Below are 20,636 nucleotides of genomic sequence, written 5' to 3' on the forward strand. Positions count from 1 at the left end.
GCAGCCACTTTGGTGTCACGTTTGGGGTCGTATTCTCCACCTTCTTATTATTTGGGACACAGTTGCAAGAAGGTGAAGACTAGCACAGAGCCTGTGCTCAGGTAAAGAGCTTGACCCACCTGTACCTCATTAGAACCGTGTAGCATTGGGCAAGTCTCTTGACCTTCTGAGTGTCAAGTAGGTTTACTTGTTTGTTAAATAAGAACACCTTGCTAGCTACCTCACAGGGTTGGCAGGAAGCTTGTATAAGAGAATAACTGTGAAAGTTTAACTGTTTTGTATAAGAGAATAACTGAAAAAATAACTGTGAAAGTTTGACTGTTTTCTTCTGGAGCATTTGCACTCTAACACCTGCCAGGGATTAATAATAATAATTAATAATAGAAATAATAATAATAGAAAGACCAACCTGCAGATATTGCAGAAGAGCATTAGCAATGGGAGGGCATAAGATAAGACAGAGAGATTCCCCCCCCCCCAAGTTAAAATCTAGCCATCTTCCTCTAATTCTGCAGTGGTTTTAAAGTTTAATGTGTGTTAAGACTCTTCTGGGGATAATGCTAAAATGTGGGTTCCTGGGCCATGTTACCAGAGACTCTGATTCACCAAGTCTGGACAGGAACCAGGATTCTGATTTAATATTAAATAGCTAAGGTAATTCTGAAGGTGATTTGAAGACTCCAGTGTGAGAAATCTGAAATAAATCCTTCATCTCTGGTGCTGACTTTCCCACCAGATCAGTCACAAGTGGCTTGGGAACAAGGACCAAAATTCATATGGTAATTTCTGCAGGCTCAGAGTTGGAGCGGGCAGTAGGTGGACTAATGCTGTCAGCTGAAAACGGTGCTTCTCATGTGTTCTCCTAGTTAACCAGGCAAATGTGGCAAAGATCAACAGTTCTCCAGCAATAGCTGTTCTCTGTGTTCTGAAACAATAGTCCATTTTCATTTAAGCAAACTGATACCCAGAATAAACATTTCCCAGCTTCCTTTGCAGCTTGCTGGGGCCATGTGCCTAATTTCTGTCCATTGTTCTATGAACAGAAGAGATGTGGGCACCTTTCAGATTGTATCCATAAAGGAAGAGCTTTTACTCTCCTCTTTTTCTTTCCCTCTTCTTGGATGGTGGAATGTGGATATAGAGGTGAGGACCAAACAGGCAAGGGCAACACCAGGGAGGTGATAACACATCTAGTGAGAAAGAGTCTGGCTCTCAACACCTTCAAAGAATAGAGTCACAACATTTTGACTTTATCTCAGAAATGTCAAAGAAAGAGAGAGATTTCTATCCTATTTAAGATTCTACTATTCTGAATGTCTTTCACACAGAACTAAACCCAGTTTGTTCTAACTAATAAAAGTATCAAATGCACTGAACATTATATCAGAAATTAATGGCGTACTATACATTGGCGAATTGAATTTAAAATTTTTAAAAAGTATCAGATACACAGCCAGGATTGGGACAGTGCAATGTTATAGTGTGAAGTGCACAGCCTCTCTGTGACGAAATGGGCATCCAGCACCAGGAAGCTAGTAAAAGAACCACAAGAGATAAATACGCATGTGAGATGCATGGTGAAATGCCTGCAGCTTTGTACGTGAACGGTTCTGTATTTATTTGTATTATTAATGAGTTATTTATAAATCATTAGTTGTGATGGTAAGCCATCGACTCTGTGATAAAGATAATTCCATGCTAAGATTGATAGAGGGACTTAGGGGAAAAAAAAAATCTACCTCCAATTCTAAGCTTTAAGAGAGACTCAAGTGAACTCCAGGCCAAAAATCCTTGAGTGGAGAACACGAGCCGAGTGTGCATTTGGCATCAGAACCCTGATGAGCTGGGGAGGAAGCATAATTGCCAGTCACATGGTCAGTGTTGAGTTCCAAGGCCCTTACACCATACCAAGGGAGTGCCTGTGAAGGTGGGTTGTAGTAAGGTTATTTAGATGACTGATTTATTATTCATGAGGTGTAGACAGTGGAAGGTTTATGTTAAAGGCTTTTTGAATCATATTCATGAAAAACAGGCCCGTCACAGAACTGCAGCCAGAAAGATTTGTGGGAGTGCTTTTACCATATTGGAGAGGGCTGCTTAGCAATGATATTGGAGCGGCATATGCAGGTAGCCATGTGCTAGTCAGATCATCTGTAATAGTTAAAATCACTCAGGGGGTGGTGGTGGTGGTGGTGGTGAAGGAATCGGAGCAGTTCCCTTCAAACCTTTGTAAGTGACATGAACTAGACAAGACTTTATGTACCTGTGAGCGTACAACCAGGAATGGAATACCCGTTAGACTGATCTGTATAAACCTCAGGTAAACAGTGCTTCTCAACCCTGAGTGAGCGGCAGAATAGCCAGGGCCCACCCTCAGGCTTCTGACTGGGTAAGTTAGGGACAGTTTGGGGCCTACGGATTTATATTTCTAGTAAATACTCAGGTGATGCTTGTGTTGCTGGTCCAGAAAACATATTTTCAGATCCACTGGCTTATCGGAAGTTCCTGGTCGAGTATGGTACATAGACAACCCATTTATTTCTGTGTCGATATCAAGGTTGTAGGGTTCCCTTCATTCTCTGTACATATAGAAGTTAGATTGTGAAATCATAGATGGTGAACACGACACCTTGTTTGTTATGGTAACTCAGACTTTGTCCAGTGCTGTGCCTTTCTTAGCTGCTTCATGTTTTTGTTTTGTTTTGTTTTGTTTTGTTCTGTTTTTGTTTTTGTTTTTGTCTTTGAAAAGAAGTTTCCCTGCCTTCCTTCTCCCTCACTTTGGTACCATCCTAGGCAGCAATATGTCCTTTCAGATGTATCCATGTTGTGGAAAGTGCTTTGTACAGCATGGCAATCACTGCTTCACAGGAGAGAATTTTTCCTAAGCCGAGTTGTTAGATACTTTGGGGTGGGAGACAGAGATACGGTTTTTATAAGCCTGAGCCATGGACACAGGAGAGCCGATGGAGGTCAAAACCCGGATGTGAATCTTGGCTTTGTTTCTTGTTTGCCACCTGAACTTAAGAGATTCACCTAATCTAAGTTTCGTGACTTTACTGTTACATGGGTTTAATCCTTTGGCAGACTCATACCGTCCGTTGTGATATGTCCAGTCTTTAATGAGTTAATGCATTTCAGTGTGTTAATGCATTTAAAGTTCAATTACATTGCTTTTCAATTAACCGAGATATTTTGGTGATAGTTTAAGGGAACTAAAAGTTATTCTTGGATAAAGATATTTAGCAATAATGAAAAGAAAGGGCTGAGTATTAGCAAAAAAAAATAGGGTTAGAACATGTATCTTAGCAAGAGCAGTCTATGCAATGGGAAAAAAAATAATGCTTGATCTCTGACATCTCTGTGGACAGAATGGGTGAGTCTTGTGTAAGGGGAACCAATAGCATGCTTTTGCATGAGCTCTTCAAGGCCAAAACTGAGGCACTTGACTATGTAGTTGGGAGAGAAACGAGGAGTAACTAGAAAAAGTTGAAAGTAACTTGATTTTAAAACCAAATGCTTCAAATATTCAGAAAAAGGTAAATAGTATTTACCCAAAATACATATTCTCTTTTGCTGGGACCACTCTATTAGAAGCAGGAGTCAAACCTTTGAGTCGTAAAACAAAAGTAGTCACTTAAAATTCCAATGTAAATATAAACTAAAGTGGAAAAAATGTTTGCTGACATGAATGATATCTACAATAAAGCAAAGTGCTTCTACAGGCATATTGGAAGTTCAGTGAGCAGTTTTTATGAAAAGTTTGTAAAGACTACAGAAGATAAATAAAATCAATTGTATACATTTTACTTATTTAAAATGAGTATATTTGTGAAAATATGTCAAGTTGAAGAATTATTAATATTCTCTTTTTAATGTGCTTGTAATTTTTTAGTTACTTTAGTAAACAACAGAAAGGATATTTACAGCTTAATTTGTGATCTCTGTTTTACAGTCCATTATTTCAGTAAATCTTAAGTTCTTAATTATTAAACTGCTACTTTAGGACCTTTCAAAGAGCTCTCTGTGACTAAAGCCACTTTATCAAAGTTAAAGTAGTTTTATTATAAAGCTGTTTTTAAAAAATATTTTTATTAACATCCATCTCTTTATGCAATCATACTGATATTATTCCTTAATAAACATATATTTTACAGGGGAGATCCAATATACTTGGTTTAAATGCTAAATATACCAATTACCTCGGTAGTCTATTATTTCGTAGATTTAAGGACAGATATTGTTTTGTTTTTAATAGTTTTGAACAGGTTTGTTTGTTTATTTTAGTAATTTTATATTTTCGAGTAGTTTTAAGATTATATCAAAACGGAGTGGAAAGTACACAGTGCCCGTACACACTATGTCCTCATAGATCCACGGTCTCCTTCACTGTCAACATCCTACACTAAAGTGGTACATTTGTTGAAAGTGATGAATTTGCATTGACCCTCATTATCATCCAAAGGCCATAGCTTACATTAGGGTTCACTCATGTTGTATGTTCTATGGATATTGACAAATGTATAATAGAATGTATCCACCATTATGGTCTCATAGAGATTAGTTTCATTGCCCTAAAAATCCTTTGAGGTCTATCTATTCATCTCCTTCATTTGAGCCCCTAGCAAACAATGAACTTTTTTCTGTCTCCACAATTTTTTTTCTTTTTCAGAATATTGTAATGTTGGAATCTTATCGTATATAGCCTTTTCAGATTGACTCCTTATACTTAGTGATGTACATTTAAGTTGACTTTTGTTTTTCATGGCCTGATAGCTTTTTTTTTTTTAGTGCTGAATAATACTCCATTTTCTGGATATAATGCAGTTTATTCATTGATTCATCTACTGAAGAACACCTGGTCACTTCCAAGTTTTGCAATTATGATGCTATAAGCATCCTTGGGCAGGTCTTATGTGAATGTAAATTTTGAACTTCTTTGAGTACATACAAAGGCCATTATTGCTGGATCATATGGTAAGAGCATATGGAGTTTTATAAGAAACTGCCAAACCATCTTCCAAAGTGGCTGTACCATTTTGTAATCTCACCAGTAGTAAATGAGAAGCCCTGTTGTTCCATATCCTTAAAGCACTTGGTGTTGTCAGTGTTGTGAATTTTTGTCATACTAATAGGTGTGTAGTGGTATCTCGTTGCCGTTTTAGTTTTCAATTCCCTAATGACACATCATGTGGAGCATCCAATGTTGTATGTTAACATCTTTCTGTACCCACCATACGTGGTTTACAGGAGCACTTGTTTAAAATTTGAAGAACAAATGAATAAATGACAAAATGAATGAAATCAAAACCAGAGTTCTGGCTTTAACGGTGAAATTTCTCCTACCATTAGAGGCCAAACCTGAAATGGAGAGAGGCAACTTTGCCATGAAATCCTTTAGCATCATTATATGAGCAGCTGCCTCCTCCATAGCATTCAGAAGGCACTCTAAACACAGATGTTTCCTCCAAGATCAAAATACTCATTGACATGCAAAAAATTCATAGTGACATAATTTCCTTTCGAAGGCGAAAGTCTACAGCACCACCAGTCACTCTTCTCTCAGCATGCCCAATCACTTGGGAGTGCAATTGCTGTAGCAGGATTATTAAGTTTTAAATAACTAGGAAAGGATACTGGCAAAATACTTGCTATTTAAGGTTTATGAGCACACTTTCAGATAAGACTGAGCAAATTTGTGCTTAAGAAAATGGTGGCAGCAGATGCATTTGGCCCTAAATAAAGCATGTTTGGTTTAAGCATCAAACTTTCTTCAGGAATTTCTGTTGATGTGTCTGAACTTCTTTAGGTTAATAGAAAACCCTAAGCAGTTATTAATTGTTGCCAGCAGTGTTAGCCAGACTCAACCATGGTTTGTGCAGATATCCAGAAGAAACAATCTAAGCAGTGCTAAGATCTTAGTGCAGCTCAGTTTGTTCTGTTCACTAAGTCAGGTAGAATCCAGATTTTCTGTAACAAAGACTGTAACTTCTACAGCGGGGAATGATAGGAATCATACAGTTCCCTCAGAACCGGCATTTGAATCAGTGCACATGAGGCCCAACTATGGCTATAGACTCCCAGAGTAGAAATTCTATTTTTAGTTTTGCATATACCTATGAAATAGACACATCTACCTAATGTTTGAAAGAAAGGAAAACTTCCCATCTTCAGTATTTCTCCTGATGTACCTATATTAAAGCACTTGGGCTTTCTATCTGTAAATACCTTTTTTTTCCGTCCTTATTCCAGAAGCCACAATTCAAACTTTATTTTTGTGGGGAGGGGAGCTTAATATAGTTCTTAACCTATAACATGCTGGACCTCATTGGAGAATTATGCTTTTCATACGTTGTAGACTGTCCCATATAAAATTGCATAGTAGTTTTAGACAAAAGCCTTTCAATTAAAACCTTCCTAGCCAAACATATTCTTATTTAAGAAATATGACTGCTGTTTTTTGTTTGTTTGTTTGTTAGCCAGATCCAAAATTGAGTCCAGGTCTAAGGATTATTATGACTCAGCTATGGATATGAAAGAAACATGTAATTTGAGAATTATCAGAATACAAATAAATGAAATCCATCCCTTATATATTTCTCTATGACATAACTACAGGCTTTGAGTTTAATATCCAGTACAAACTTTATTAGGTTCATAATAAAGAGGATTTTATCTGATGTTGAAGAAGAAAATGACCCCCCCCCCAAAAAAAAAACAAAAAAACCTCAGCACTTGAAAAGAAAAAGGATGCATTTATAGTCATTGAAATAATTTAAAATAAAAATAAAACTACTCGGGGTGGCAGGGGGTGGGGAACTCTTGTCTGGAAAAATTATGTCTCAGCATAATCTGAGGATTTAACTTAGAATTTCATACAAATAAAAAGGTGTGAGTGAATGTGTTTTGTGTGTGTGAGAGAGAGAGAAAGAGTGTGTGTGTGTGTGTGTGTGTGTGTGTGTGTGTGTGTGTGTGGTTAAGAGACATGGATAAAAGATTGACAGTCTGAAATATGTGTCTAATAGGAGTTCTTGAAAAAGAGAATAGAGAGAATAATACAGGTGCAACATTAAGTCCGAACATATATTTTGTAATGAAGACAACCATATGTATTGGGTAACCTACCTACATTGTGACAGAATGGGAAGAGTCAAGAAGGCTCTGAGGTTCTTAGAGTGAACAGTCAGAAAGATGACATTAAGAAGGGGAAGACTGTAGGTGAAGGAGGATGGGAAGAAGATGGCACTAGTTTGGGATACCTGAGATTTGAGATGACTACATGTGATGGGTGAGGTAGCGATGGGAGTTGAGAAGAGATGTCAAGCCAGGAGATAAAATTTGGTAAACCTTGCCAAAGACTGTGTTTAAAGCCATAATCTGATCATGAATGAGATTATCGAGCTAGTGAGGGCAAAGAGAAAATGTGGAAGTACTCAGCCGTGAGTTACTCCAGAGTTGAGATGTCAGAGAAGCACTGGGGGTTGGCAAAAAGCCATTGAGGGAGAATTTTAGAAAGGAAGTGGGGGGAGAAAATGCAAGAGCGAGGCGTTTCATAAAAGAAGTGGGAAAAAAAAAAACCCAACTATTTAAAGGAGAGGGAATGATCGACTGTCAAATGCTGGTAATATAACAAGAAAAACAAGAACCAAGAATTGTCCCATGGATTTAGCAGCAATGAGAGCATTACACAAAGTTAGCACACATTTTTTAAAAGTGCATGTACTGTTTATGGATAGTATATATACGGAATTATAGATCAAATTTAGGCTGGGGGCATTGAAGAAAACTAGATCTTTTTCACTTCATCCCTTATTAGTGGAGTCAAATTTATGGTATTGTTTAAAAAAAGTCTTTATTCTATTAATGACCCAATCAATTCAATGTACAAGACCATCAACAGGGCTAATTTACATAAGCTTGGAGCACAAAAGCAAATGGTAAGCCTTTTCTTACTGCCATACCTGGTGGGTATTTTTCAGCAATCTTGGGGGGAAAAAGAAACCCCAAGGATTAAATAAATCATCTGCCTTTGAAATTTATAAGTTAAACTTTATTGTCTGGCTTGAACTACAACATCAGAGCTTCACTAATACTATGTCAAAAAGGAATTGCTGACAGCAGTCAATATTTGGCAAGCTTCAATTAAGTCATAAATAATAAACTAGGTCCAAATTTATTCTTATAAACAAGCATTAATGACCTTTAGTCATCATTTGTGCACTGGTGACTGACTAGCAAAGACTGAACAAAACAATTTTTAAAGTTAATAGCATTAGCTTTAAATGACAGAGCCTTGATATGTCTTATGCAGCCGTACCATTTTTATTTCAGCATGGAAATATGTTCTAACCCTTTTTTTTTTTTTTATCCTGGGCCTGAGGAAATGTTAGTAAAACTCTGGGGGAAAAAGCAAGAAAAGGTTTCAGTTATCCCACAAATTTAAAGGCAAGAAAAAAGGAGATCTCCTCTCAATTGTTGTAGTTACTCAACTGTGTTCTTAGGATGGAATGACTTTATTGGGCTAGGAATTCCCAGCAGGATTGCAAAGACAGGGGTGGCAGGTGTTCAAGTCTTAACTGGGGAGAGCGGAGGATAGTCTCGGAAGTAATTACAAGTGAATTAACTGATCTTTCCTAAGGATTTCACAACAAATTTACTTTGTCCTACTGCTCTAGGGGTGAAGTTATTTTATAAACCCTGCTTTATTGTATTACCTGTTGGGGTTGCATTGATTGGTAAAAATGCATGTATCTGGATTTAAAAATTCAAGGACAAATTTCATGTTTATGTACATTTTGGTTGTTGTCTATTACTCATTAGAAATCCAGGACTTACTTTCTTTCTCTATCTTCCTTCCTGCCTTCTTGCTTTCCTTTCTTTCTCTCCTCCCCCCTTCTTTATTTCTCTATAAGCAAAGGAGAATTTGTAAAAACTCCACAGCATGCTGGAGAAGAACATGGTTTTTGGTGAGTGTTAGACCTGGACTAATCCCAGCTTTGTCATTTCTGAAGTGGAGATAATTAGGGGCACCTGGGTGGCTCAGTCAGTTTAGTGTCTGACTCTTGATTTTGGCTCAGGTCATGATCTCAGGGTCATGAGATGGAGCCCCAGAGTTGGGCTCTGCACTGAGCCTGCTTAAGATTCTCTCTCTTCTTCTCCCTCTGCCTCTCCCCACCAACCCCCTTCCCCCACCTCCTCTTCTATTCGCGCTGTCTGTCTCTCTCCCAAAGAAAATAAATAAATAAATAAATAAATAAATAAATAAATAAATAAATAAATATTTAAAATGGGGACAATTAAGAATTTTTGCCTGTAGGGCTCCTGTGAGGATTCGATGAAATAACTTACATAAAGTACTTTGTATAATAGCTGGCACAAAACAAGCATTCAACAAGTGATAGCTTAAACACAAATATTCTCAGCACCCAATTATTTTTCCAGATTTACTTTGAGGTATAATTGACGTATAACATTGTCGAAGTTTAAGGTGTATTCCATGTTGACGTGATACATTCATATATTGCAATTAATTACTGTCATACCTTTAACTAATTCCTCCATCTTGTCACATAATTACCATTTCTTTTTGGTGGTTAGAACATTTAAGATCTTTCTTTAGCAACTTTCAAGCATATGAAACAGTATTACCTACTGTAGTTACAATATTGTACATTAGATCCCTAGAACTTATCTTCTAACTGGAAATTTGTACCATTTGGCCAACATCTCCCCATTTCCCACCCTCCCTCCCCCAAGTCTTGGTAACCAGTATTCTATTCTCTGATTCTGTAAGTTTAGCTTTTCAGATTCCACATATAAGAGATAGCATAGAGTATTTGTCTTTCTCTGACTTAGCGTAATGCCTTCAGTGGCCCTCTATGTTGTTGCAAATGGTAGTATTTTCTTCCTTCTTATGGGTGAATAATATTCCTGGGGTGTGTTTGTGTGTGTGTGTGTGTGTGTGTGTGTGTGTGTGTGTGTATCACATCTTCTTTATCCATATATTCACTGACAGACGCTTAAGTTGTTTCTATGTCTTAGATATTGTGAGTAAAGGTGCAATAAACATGGGAATGCAGACATCTTTTCAATATCCTGTTTTCATTTCCTTTGGATATATACCCAGGAGTAGGATTGCTGGATCATAGCATAATTCTGTTTTTGATGTCTTGAGGAATTTCCGTAGTGTTTTCCATGGTGGCTGTACAAATTTACATCCCCCCTGACAGTGCACCGGGTTTCTCTTTTCTCCACATCCTTGCCAACGCTTGTTTTCTCTTCTTGTCTTTTTGATGATAACCATTCTAACTGGAGTGACGTGACATCTCATTGTGGTTTTGCTTTGTGTTTTTCTGATAGCTACTAGTGATGTCGAACACCTTTTCATGTACTTGTTAGCCTTTCCTTTGTCCTCTTTGGAAAAATGTCTCTTCAGTTCCTCTGCCCGTGTTTTAATCAGATTTCACTGTTATTACTGAGCTCTATGACTTTTTCATTCTCCCTATAGAATACTGCCTGAACTATAACTGCTAATAAAACTTAATGGAGGCAGACTTTAGATGTGTTACTGAATTTGAAATCCAAAATTAATTTTTCCTATTTTATTTTTCTAAAAAGTGAATCTGTTCATGTGACTTTCATGCTACACATTCATTGCTATGGCTTCAGTGGCATACAGGGCGCTCTGTGGCTAACCCCAGTGCACCTCTTTAGTCTCATCTTCCTGCTCTCTCACTGCTCACTGCTTCTTTATGTACGATGCCACCAAGCATCTTGTAGTTCCAATGCACCTACTCTCCCCTCTCTCCCCTCTTCCTGTTATTAAGCTGACTCCTTTAACACGGCTGAAGACAGCTCAGTGTCAACGCCCTGAGTAGCTGCCTCTCCAGAGCCTTTGAGTGCTACTCTCGGCCTCCTTCATGGATTGCAAACTCCTTGAAAAGAGGGATTGTTTTAGCTCCATTCCTAGTACATAAAAGGTTTTTATAAATGTTGACAAGAATATCAATGCTTTTTTCATAAAGTTATTTCTGGAGTGAATGACATTTCATATATTTAGCTACATTTTTTAACCCATCAGAATGAGAACTCTCTGATAAGGGAAGATAGTTATTTTAATGACAGCAAAAGCAGGTTCCATCTGCAAGAGAATTGTCTATTTTAAAAGAAAAACAAGTCAGACATGGAAAGAAATAGCATTGAATGCAATGACTTCCACAATAAACTTTTATTTATTGATAAATTAGAGCTCATTAGCTTGAAATTTATCTGCCACCTCCTACAAAACATATATGTATTTATATATATTTACATTTTATTTATATTTAATATATATTTTATTTTATTTGTAATGCTGAAATCCTGAAACTTCTAGTGTTGTTCTAATCATCAAAAAAGGTTTTCCTTCTTTATTTGTACAAGACGAACTGAGTTTTATTGAAATAATAAGATCTAATATTTTTGAGTGCTCACTTTGTGTGTCACTGTCATAAATGTTTTGCTTATATCATCTCATTTAATACAACTGCCCCATTAAGTTGGTCATGATAGTTGCCTAATTGTATGGATGAGAAAACAGAGGAATTATCAGAGAATGCAAGATGCATCCAAAATTACAGAGCTTATAAAAAGTGGAATTCAAGTACAGTTGTTCTGCCTCAAGAACCCAGCAACTGTGCTATATTATATCCGTACTATTTGAAAAGTGATCTTGTGGGTGTGAGATGGGGCTAAGCGGACACAGAATATCTAATTAATTTACTCAGTAAGTTGGAATGCCATGCAATTATCTCTTAGTGATACCAGAAAAAGTCATCAGCTCATACATATCCCTCACGTCCTCTCTCAATAGTAGGACAACAGTCCTTAAGATGCAAGAAATCTAAGAGATGACCTAGATATTCTCCGATATTTCAACATAGGTTGACCCATATGTCTAGGGGTTAAATGATTTATACTAGATATTAGAGCTAGTTTGGTGCTAAGCTAAGAATAAAACTCTCATGAAGCACTCTTACATTTTCTAATGAATTAAAACCAACTGCAATATCCCATCTCTTCCCGAGTTAACCTCAATGAGGAAATCTATTAGCACTTGCAAAACTTCTGTTACACCTGCAACCAATTTAGAGCTGAACCTGGCAAAGCCAACAACACTCAACTGGGGTATCTGCCGCCACTTGGATGATAGCAAGGTTGTCTGGTGGCTTTATTTAAATGTTTATAGACTGATCCTTTCATTCACATCTACTCAATTTTAAACCTTTCTGTAAAAATATAAATCTTTATTAAAGTAGCAGTTAGTCTACATATAGATTAAATCATAACATTGTATTTCAACAGGGTGATTCAGAAAAAAATATTAGTGAAAATATTTAGTTTCAAGTGTCTCTCTTGATACCTACATTGTATTTTCACGTAATTCAAGAGAACAGCTTTGTCTTTTTGACAAAAGATATTTCAGTTGTCTAAAGATGTGTATTTATATTATGATATAAATAGGCCTTTGGCCTTTTTTCTCCATTGTCAATTTGAAACTATTTCATAGATAATTTTATCTCTCTCTATTTTGAAGTAAACTTTTGTCTTTTCTGTGGCTTAGAACAAATAAAAAGGCCAAATACACATTTCTTATTTTCCCTACTTTGTCTGCAGGTAAGCTTTTCTAAATGGGAGGAAAAAATTCTCCCCTTTATTGACCTCTTTACCTCTTATTTTGAAACAAGAACTGTGGAATAACAGTCTTTCAATTTTAAGGAGTATCAATTGTAAGGTGACTTAACAACTTTCCTAAGGTGGGCGAACTATAAATACTAAATGAAAAGTGCACAGTGTTGTAGACTACATCCTGATTTCAGAAAGAGTAAGAAGTAAATTTTTAAAAAGTACATCTAAGAACTAATAAAACAAACACTCATGATTTAAATTTCAGTCCAGATAATTTATAAAATGTAAAATCTGCTAATATTTTAGAGGTAAACATATTACATCTAAACTATATTGTTTTCCTTAATATGGGATATAAGATTTCCAATTACAAAAAGACTTATTTGAAAAAGCATGCCTATTCTCTGGGCATTTTAAAAACACATTTAAATTGAAATAAATGTGGGTCTCGAGCAGTCATATATAGTGGTTTCTGAACAATCAGTTTTAGGAAATTCTAAAATAGGAGCTACTTTCCACAGTTAGACATAGCAGTCTCTGGTTTTATTTTGAATACCACTGCAGGTGTTTTTACTTTTGGTTTACATTTAATTGCACATCGGAGATATTAACACATACTTTTGTTTACCTGGAAGCAGTGGTTTATATATATTTTCGATCTAGAAAATAACATTATAAATGCATGTACATAATTTATTATATTTGACAATCCTAAGTGGTCCCAGATTATGACTTTTACCATAAAAATTCATTGAGACCTCCTCATTACACCTTGTAAATAAGTGTAGTGATTTACAGTTGTCACAATAACTGTATTCTGTCTTACAGTCATAGATACCCCGTCTTACTTGATTCCTGCCTCCTTTCTGAGCCTTAGTTCCCAGACTTTATTCTGCTTGAAATATTCACAATAAATTCATGTTTTGTTTGATATGGCCATTATTGGTTTTTATTATTTGCAAACAATAATACCTTTTGATACCTAATTTCATTTGAAAGCACGGTGTAAAATCTAGACTCAGCAATTTTGGAATTTTTACATTTATATATAGAATTATTATAGAGATACACTAGACTTATATCTCTTTTCTGTTTTGTGGCCTAGAATAATTGGTGGGTTTGAGCTACCATATAAACTCTACTGCAAATGTGATGTTTTAAGTTCCCAAGTAAAAACTAAAACTAGATTAAGCAGATCTATTTATTAAGAAAGATATTATGTTACTATCAGATATGAGTTTGAGATTTATTCTATAGATAATGGGAAATATTAAATGACATTTTTAGGTGGGGCTGACACATATACAAGCTGCGTTTCCAAGAAGGCCATAGGGACATTACTTTCTTGCTACCCCAAATCTGTACAGCATCCAGTTGGGAAGCATTCCCTAAATAGGTAAGAAGCAAGGTCTGCCTTCCATTTAGAAAAGGCAAAATAGATGGCCTGCATCCTGATAAGTTATGGCACTAAGCATTAGATATAAGCATGGTTATTTTGATCTTCTTTGCTACTCTGAATCCTAAGGATGTGATAGAATTATGTGATTATGTAAGATAGGATGGACACAAAGATTTAACTATGGTGTCAAGAGAGCTGAAGGGCTGGTGCTGGAAGCGTGTAATTGAAACACCCGGGAGCATACTAGCTTCAGGCACGTATGAAGCAGGGAGGAAGGGCCAACACTATCACCAGGTTTCAGCATTTCTCTCTTCATGCTCAGGTGTTCTTTTCCCTTGTTAGGTCATCTCAGAGAGGTTCTGACTTAGTGATGACTCTCAGCACCTTTTCCTTAGTAATTCTCGAAAAGGAAAGATTTATATTAGCTTTTCATCAGCAGTGTTCATGTTATTTTGCCAAATCTGGACCAAGACTGTTTGACTGGGCTTGAATTTTATCCTTTTCCTAGATAGAGTGGGTGGAGTTAGAGTCTACCAGCCATATGGAATTAGCATGGGAAAATATTTCTCATAAGAAAAATCAGAGTATGGTTATTAGAATAAGGGATAGCAGAAGTGTGACAGACAGGAAGAAAAGACATTTAAACATTTGATGACTCTTTTAATCTACTTTTCTTCATATTCCCTCAAATGAGGCATAATCATAATTGGATCCTGGCATCTTGGGTATAATTATATGTGTAAGTTGTTTTAGATCTTGTAAAAGCATCATTAGGTTTGATAGGGATGAGATCTGTTGTTTAGAGGGTAAATGAAATGACACAATTCTGCTTACAAAACTGTACAAAAAAACCAAAAACAAAAACCCTGTGTTCTTAGTGCCTAAATGATATCAAGCCACGGTTCCTTCTGGAATTAAAGAAGTATGCTCACTAACCATAAGTGAAAAGGTTAAATCAGGGAATTGTCTGGGAGTCAGTATTCCTTCTTCAGTGCTCTGTGCCATCCGTATTTCTGAAGAACATGCCATCTGAGAACAATCTTGGTACGGGCCTTGACAAGTCTCCCTTGTGTCCCACAGTTGCCCCCCCTTGTGGGTGACTGTAATTAGTATCCCCACTTCTGGGTATATTTCAAAGAGTGAAATCCTCTAACCCCTAAGCTTTAGAAATGACATTTAGCTTAATGGAAACACATTACTTTACATGGTTTACACCGTTGCCCAGAATTATCATCTGCCCGCACAGACGGTGGACACATAATGGAAACACTGCTCGGGGGGCGGGAGGAGGGGGCACCAGGATACCCATGTTGAGGAGCAGCAGTCTTCCCTGTGCAGTTCCAGGTGCATTGTCCAAGCCCATCGTAAGCATTTCCAGTGAAATGATGTTCTATTCATTGCTTTACCTATCATCTCAAAACTGAACAGAATGACAAAAAAAAAAAAAAAAGAAGAAAGAAAGAAAGAAAGAAAGAAAGAAAGAAAGAAAGAAAGAAAGAAAGGAAAGAAAGAAAGAAAGAAAGAAAGGAAAGGAAAGAAGGAGGAAAGAAAAAAGGAAAAAAGCTTTAGGTGACGGTGCAAACTTTAAATACTGTAGGCCACATACACTAAATTTTAAATATATTATTAAATGAATTATCATTTCTAATCATGTTACTCAGATGTGGATGGTTTTGTGTTGGTACATAAATCTTCATATCCAGTACACTTCGCCTATCTTGTCTCAATTTTATTTATCTTAATTTAATTTTTTAATTTTTATTTATTTTACTATTATTTGTTAATCTACAAATTCATTTATTTTCCACCTTCTGAGCTAATCCACAGGAGCAAGTGGGGTGTGTGTGGCTGGGGAACATTGGCAGCAGGGACTTCCTGAGTTGTCACGTGCTAAAGGCCATGCTCATACTGAACACAAAGCTGTCCACCAGATTAGAGAGATGAATGATACTGGAGAAATGTGTCATTTTATCTGGAACGATTTGCAGGGAGGTCCTGCTGCCATATCATAGACCAGGCCTTGTCTTTCATCTCCAATTTGTCTAAGATGCTGTGGGTATCCACATGGGTGGCCCCAGTGGTTTTGTGCTGAAAAGAAAGCTAATTTTTCCCAGATGACACTAACAGTGAAAGAGCTAAAGGAATGGTTGCACTGTGTATGGAAGTCGGGGGGGCCCCTGAGGAAGGCAAATCATGAGCAGATTTGAAAAAAAGGAATTCTCTTCTTCAAACTCAAGTCTAAAAAAAGAACAGATTTCTTCTCTCTGGAGACTGGCTTTTTTCACTTGCAAGGCTGGCCCTGGCATGTTCACGATCTGGGTGGGGGTTGGAATACATTTTCTTACAGCGGGCTGATCTGAGAGGCAGATTGAAGAACAACCCCATGCTTCTGGCTCTCTGGGCAGAATTGCATCCTACAGAGCCCGTTCCTGAGGATGGGCTAGGTATCTGTCATGCTGGAGGAGACTTAGGAAGGGTTTATACTTCCTATTAGGCTGAGGCTCTAGAACCATGTGCCAGTGGAGTAGGTGTGAGAATAGTCAGGCTCTAGAAAGCTGGAACTGGCTGAGGAGAGGAAATGCCACAGCTTGCCAGACTGAATGGCGGGGTTCCCCTCTTGGGACTCTGGGTGCTGATCCATTGGCATAGGACCCATTGAAGCAGCACTTGGTGACAGAATATGCAAAAGATACTTCTGGTTGTGATTTTGTTCATTGAGAAGAGAAACACCGCTGATTTCGAGACATGACGCTGTCATTCCTCAGGATCACATCTTCACTCTAGCTCAAGGGACTCAATCCCTGGGGGGCTCTTGATGTTGCTCAAAGCTCTAGAGGTGTTCACCCACCATGCTGCTGATAGCCCCTTGAAAATAGGTGGAAAAGGCACACCAGAAATTCCACGCAGTCTTTATAGGTCTCTGCACCTCCACAGCACTCTTCCCCATTTCTTCCATTGCAAGTGACCCAGATGACAGCTTAATTCCTGACCATCCCCTGAGATAGCAAGATGATCTGGCTGGGCAATGGTGTGCTATGATGGCCAGAGCTGCCTGGCTCACTTTCAAGCAGCTCAGACTTAATTTTATTTTTTAGATAATTTAACTTTTTTTTTTTTTTAAGATTTTATTTATTTTAGGGAGCTAGAGAGCACAAACAGGGGGAGGGGCAGAGGGAGAGGGAGAAAGATGATCTTAAGCAGACTCCACGCTGAGCCTGGAGGTGATCCCAGGACCCTGAGATCATGACTTGAGCCAAAAATCAAGAGTTGGACATCCAGGCACCCCAGATCATTTAACTTTTTTTTAATGAATTTTGACATAGAAAAGGGCATGCCAAATTAGAATAGAATGTTCTAATGTATCTTTGCCCCAAATCTCTAATACGCTATCATACAGAGTGATAATACAATTATTGAACCAGAAAATTAACATTAATACAATACTATTAAACAAACTATAGACCTTATTTAAATTCCGTGTCCTTCTGCTGAAAGACCATAACCCTAAAAAAGATGAAAAATCTGGGGCACCTGGGTGACTCAAGTCGGTTCACCATTCAACTCTTGATTTCAGTTAAGGTCATGATCTCAGGGTTGTGAGATCAAGCCCCGTGTCAGGCTCTGCGCTGGGCAATGGAGCGTGCTTAAGATTCTCCCTCTCCCTCTGCCCCACTCTCCCCTGCTCACATGCACTCTCTCTCTTTCTCTCAAAAAAAGAAACAAAAAATCTAAGTGAATATTAAATCTCTAGAGATAGTGAAGATATTTCTATGTACAAAGATGATAGGAGGAATAAAAAGGGAGAAATAGATCATTTATGAGAAAAAATTAAGATTACATGTGTCAAAAATATCATAAATAGACACAAACAGAAGGAAACTAGGGTATTTTTTAAACCTGAAATCTGAACACCACCACAGAGTTAGAACACTGGTATTCCTCCCCTTGTTATATATAGTTTACATTTTTTTCTGTATAGGAATAATATATATTAAAATCTCTTTAAATACTCTAATCTCGTGCTTTGTTGTATGATAAATATGAATATTTGCAAAAAAAATTACTTGAGTGAATCAAAATAATTCCTCACTTGTGTAAATCATTTCATAGTACTAAAATTCTAAGAAATTAGCTTTTTAGAATTTCGACTCTTCCCTAAAGAAGAAAAATTAGCCAAAGATTTCTTTCAAACTGAGGCAGCTGTACTCCTTCTCTGAAAATAGGAAACGATGTTCAAAAGGTGAAAATTGTAAGTGAAGAACTCTCAAATTTGATGTATTCATTCATTCATTTATTCATTCTGCATAAATTGTGTTCAGTTTTCTCATAGCACTCATCAGATCGATTCCCTTATGAGTCATTATGCATGAGGTGTACTTTACCACTACATGGTTTGCTCCTGCAGAAACAGTACAAAGTCTGAAACCCCCGGGTTTCACCAAGTTTTCTGTTCCCCTTTAGCCCGCCTGTCTAAAAGTACTTGAGTTAGCAGGACAAAGACAGAAAAGCCTGAACATAATGAGGCAGATACAATTGAATAGCTGTAAGGGCTTAGATTCAGATGGCTGAGAACACATGGCTGCTATGTCAGAAGTAACAAACATTCATCTATGAATCAAGGTCAATTATGGTGAGTTCAAGGGATTATCATTATCTGTCCAGACTCAAGCCCAGCAGAGAGAGTATACTTACTGATCTGAAAAAAGAAATGGCTTCTGAACATCCCAAGAAGCCTTTTGAGTCTAATTCACAGGCCTCCAGAATAGAAGAGGACTCAAAAACTAGTCTTTAAAGGGAATACAGACCCTCATGGGTCTGTTACTACATTATACTAGGATCCAAGGTGACCAGCATCCTAATGAATTGTTGAGCACTACATCAAAAATTAATGATGTACTATATGTTGGCTAATTGAACATAATAATAAAAAAAAAAACAATGCTTGCTGTTTAGAGATGTGCTTTCAAAAAGCAGCATCAATTGCAAATTTGAAACTGAAATTATTTTATCACATAAGATATGCAAATTTAATAAAACAGCATTAAATGTAAGCCAAATAAAGTTCCATCTTTTAAAACAATAATGTTAATGTGAAGATATCAAAATGTTAATTGAATGAAAGAAACATTCTCTTACATAACAGATTCTATTCAGTTTATACAAATCCGTTACATGTCCTATCCTGAAGGACTTATCCATGAACAAAACAGAAAATGCGCCTGACGTATTTAAGGACTTGTTAATGCTTTATAATTTCTTAGCAATAAACTATGTTTCTTTCATCAGAATAAAAGCTTGAAGAACAAACTCTTGTCAGGAAGCAAGCTGTGTGGCATCCATGCAGAAGAGGTGAGTACATTTTCTAGCTTCAACGGAGTAAAGAGTGCCAAAATATTAGTGCCAGATTTGTTCTTTCTTAACCCAGAAACCTGGAGATTTCTTCTGTCACTAACATAAATGAAAACACTGTAATAGGAAAATGAAAACAGATTTTAAACTTTTAGGTATTTTGAGGTGTTTTAAAATTGCATAACCAAAAAAAAAGAAAGAAAGAAATTAAGCCAGTTAAGCGTTGCTTCCCTAAAGTGATTTTTATGGATTCCTTCCTTAACTGGATTATCAGGATTTTCTTAATAGCAAATACCTGGAGGTCCATGCAATTTTCATTTTTTGAACCATCTGTGTGATGTCTACAGAGTTTTGCAATGACAATGAAATGTCAGAATGAGGATTCTGGGGTTGACCATATACTTTAAGAAACAAATACAATTATTGGTTCTACTTGCTAGGCAGGGAAATTATTTCATGCATTTCTTGGTGGAGGATGGGGGAGTCATTCTGGTTAATCCAGATTTAACTAAAGTCAATTTCCTATACTTCTGATCTCCCAAATCCATCTGTGCTTTATGATCCCCTATTTAATGCTATAGACATGTGGCTCATGGAATTCTTAGTGACAGTAATGTGATAGAGTGTCATAGTAAGTGGTTCTTTATTCCTGGAGGAGAGGAGACCACAGTCACTGTGTTAGCTGGATCCTCCAACAAGCACAAAAAGATGAGGCCCGTTGTGTGAGGAATTTGTTAGTGCAAAAACCTGTGAATGATGAAGAGCAGGCATGAGAGTCCTCATACCACAAAGTAGATCTGATATCTGTGAAGGAAGGGGGAAGGCAAATGGTATAGATAGAACAAGAACAGTGGCTTACACAAGTTAAAAGTTTAACCCCTTTCCCATAGTAGTTAGAAGTAAGGCACAGAGCTGGTGAAATACCACTATCATCTCCTAATTGTGGAGCCACCTTTTGTCCCAATGACCTTTCCCTGTTATTATCACTTCTAGCAGAAGGGACAGGGAAGATTACCGGGTGACTCACAAGCATTGCTTTTTAGAAGTCCGCTAAGAAGTAGTGACACATGTCTCATTGCATCCTCTTTGCCAGACGTAGGTTACATGCCTAGCCAAGCTGAATGGAGTCTGCAAAATGTCATCAGGTTGGTGGTCATGTGCCTATCCAGATCTTGGGATTTTTTTTTTTAGTAAACAAGCTGAGAATACTCCCTGATGGACATGT

The 20,636-nt window shown here is 37.2% G+C and overlaps 1 protein-coding gene and 1 pseudogene across 1 annotated transcript in view; one reads left to right on the forward strand and one right to left on the reverse strand.

Moving 5' to 3' along the window:
• The window catches only part of LUZP2 (leucine zipper protein 2), a 464,145-nt gene that overhangs the window by 313,109 nt on the left and 130,400 nt on the right, over positions 1–20,636 (forward strand). Inside the window, exon 6 of the mRNA XM_087855355.1 lies at positions 19,349–19,411. Within this exon, the coding sequence (XP_087711481.1) occupies positions 19,349–19,411 (63 nt within the window). The remainder of the gene's footprint in view (positions 1–19,348; positions 19,412–20,636) is intronic.
• Positions 16,301–17,018, reverse strand: LOC148107845 (transcription cofactor vestigial-like protein 1 pseudogene; annotated as a pseudogene).

Source organism: Ursus americanus, chromosome 24, assembly GCF_024610735.1.
Source record: "Ursus americanus isolate L20-20 chromosome 24, mUrsAme1.1.p, whole genome shotgun sequence".
Taxonomy (NCBI): Eukaryota; Metazoa; Chordata; class Mammalia; order Carnivora; family Ursidae; genus Ursus; species Ursus americanus.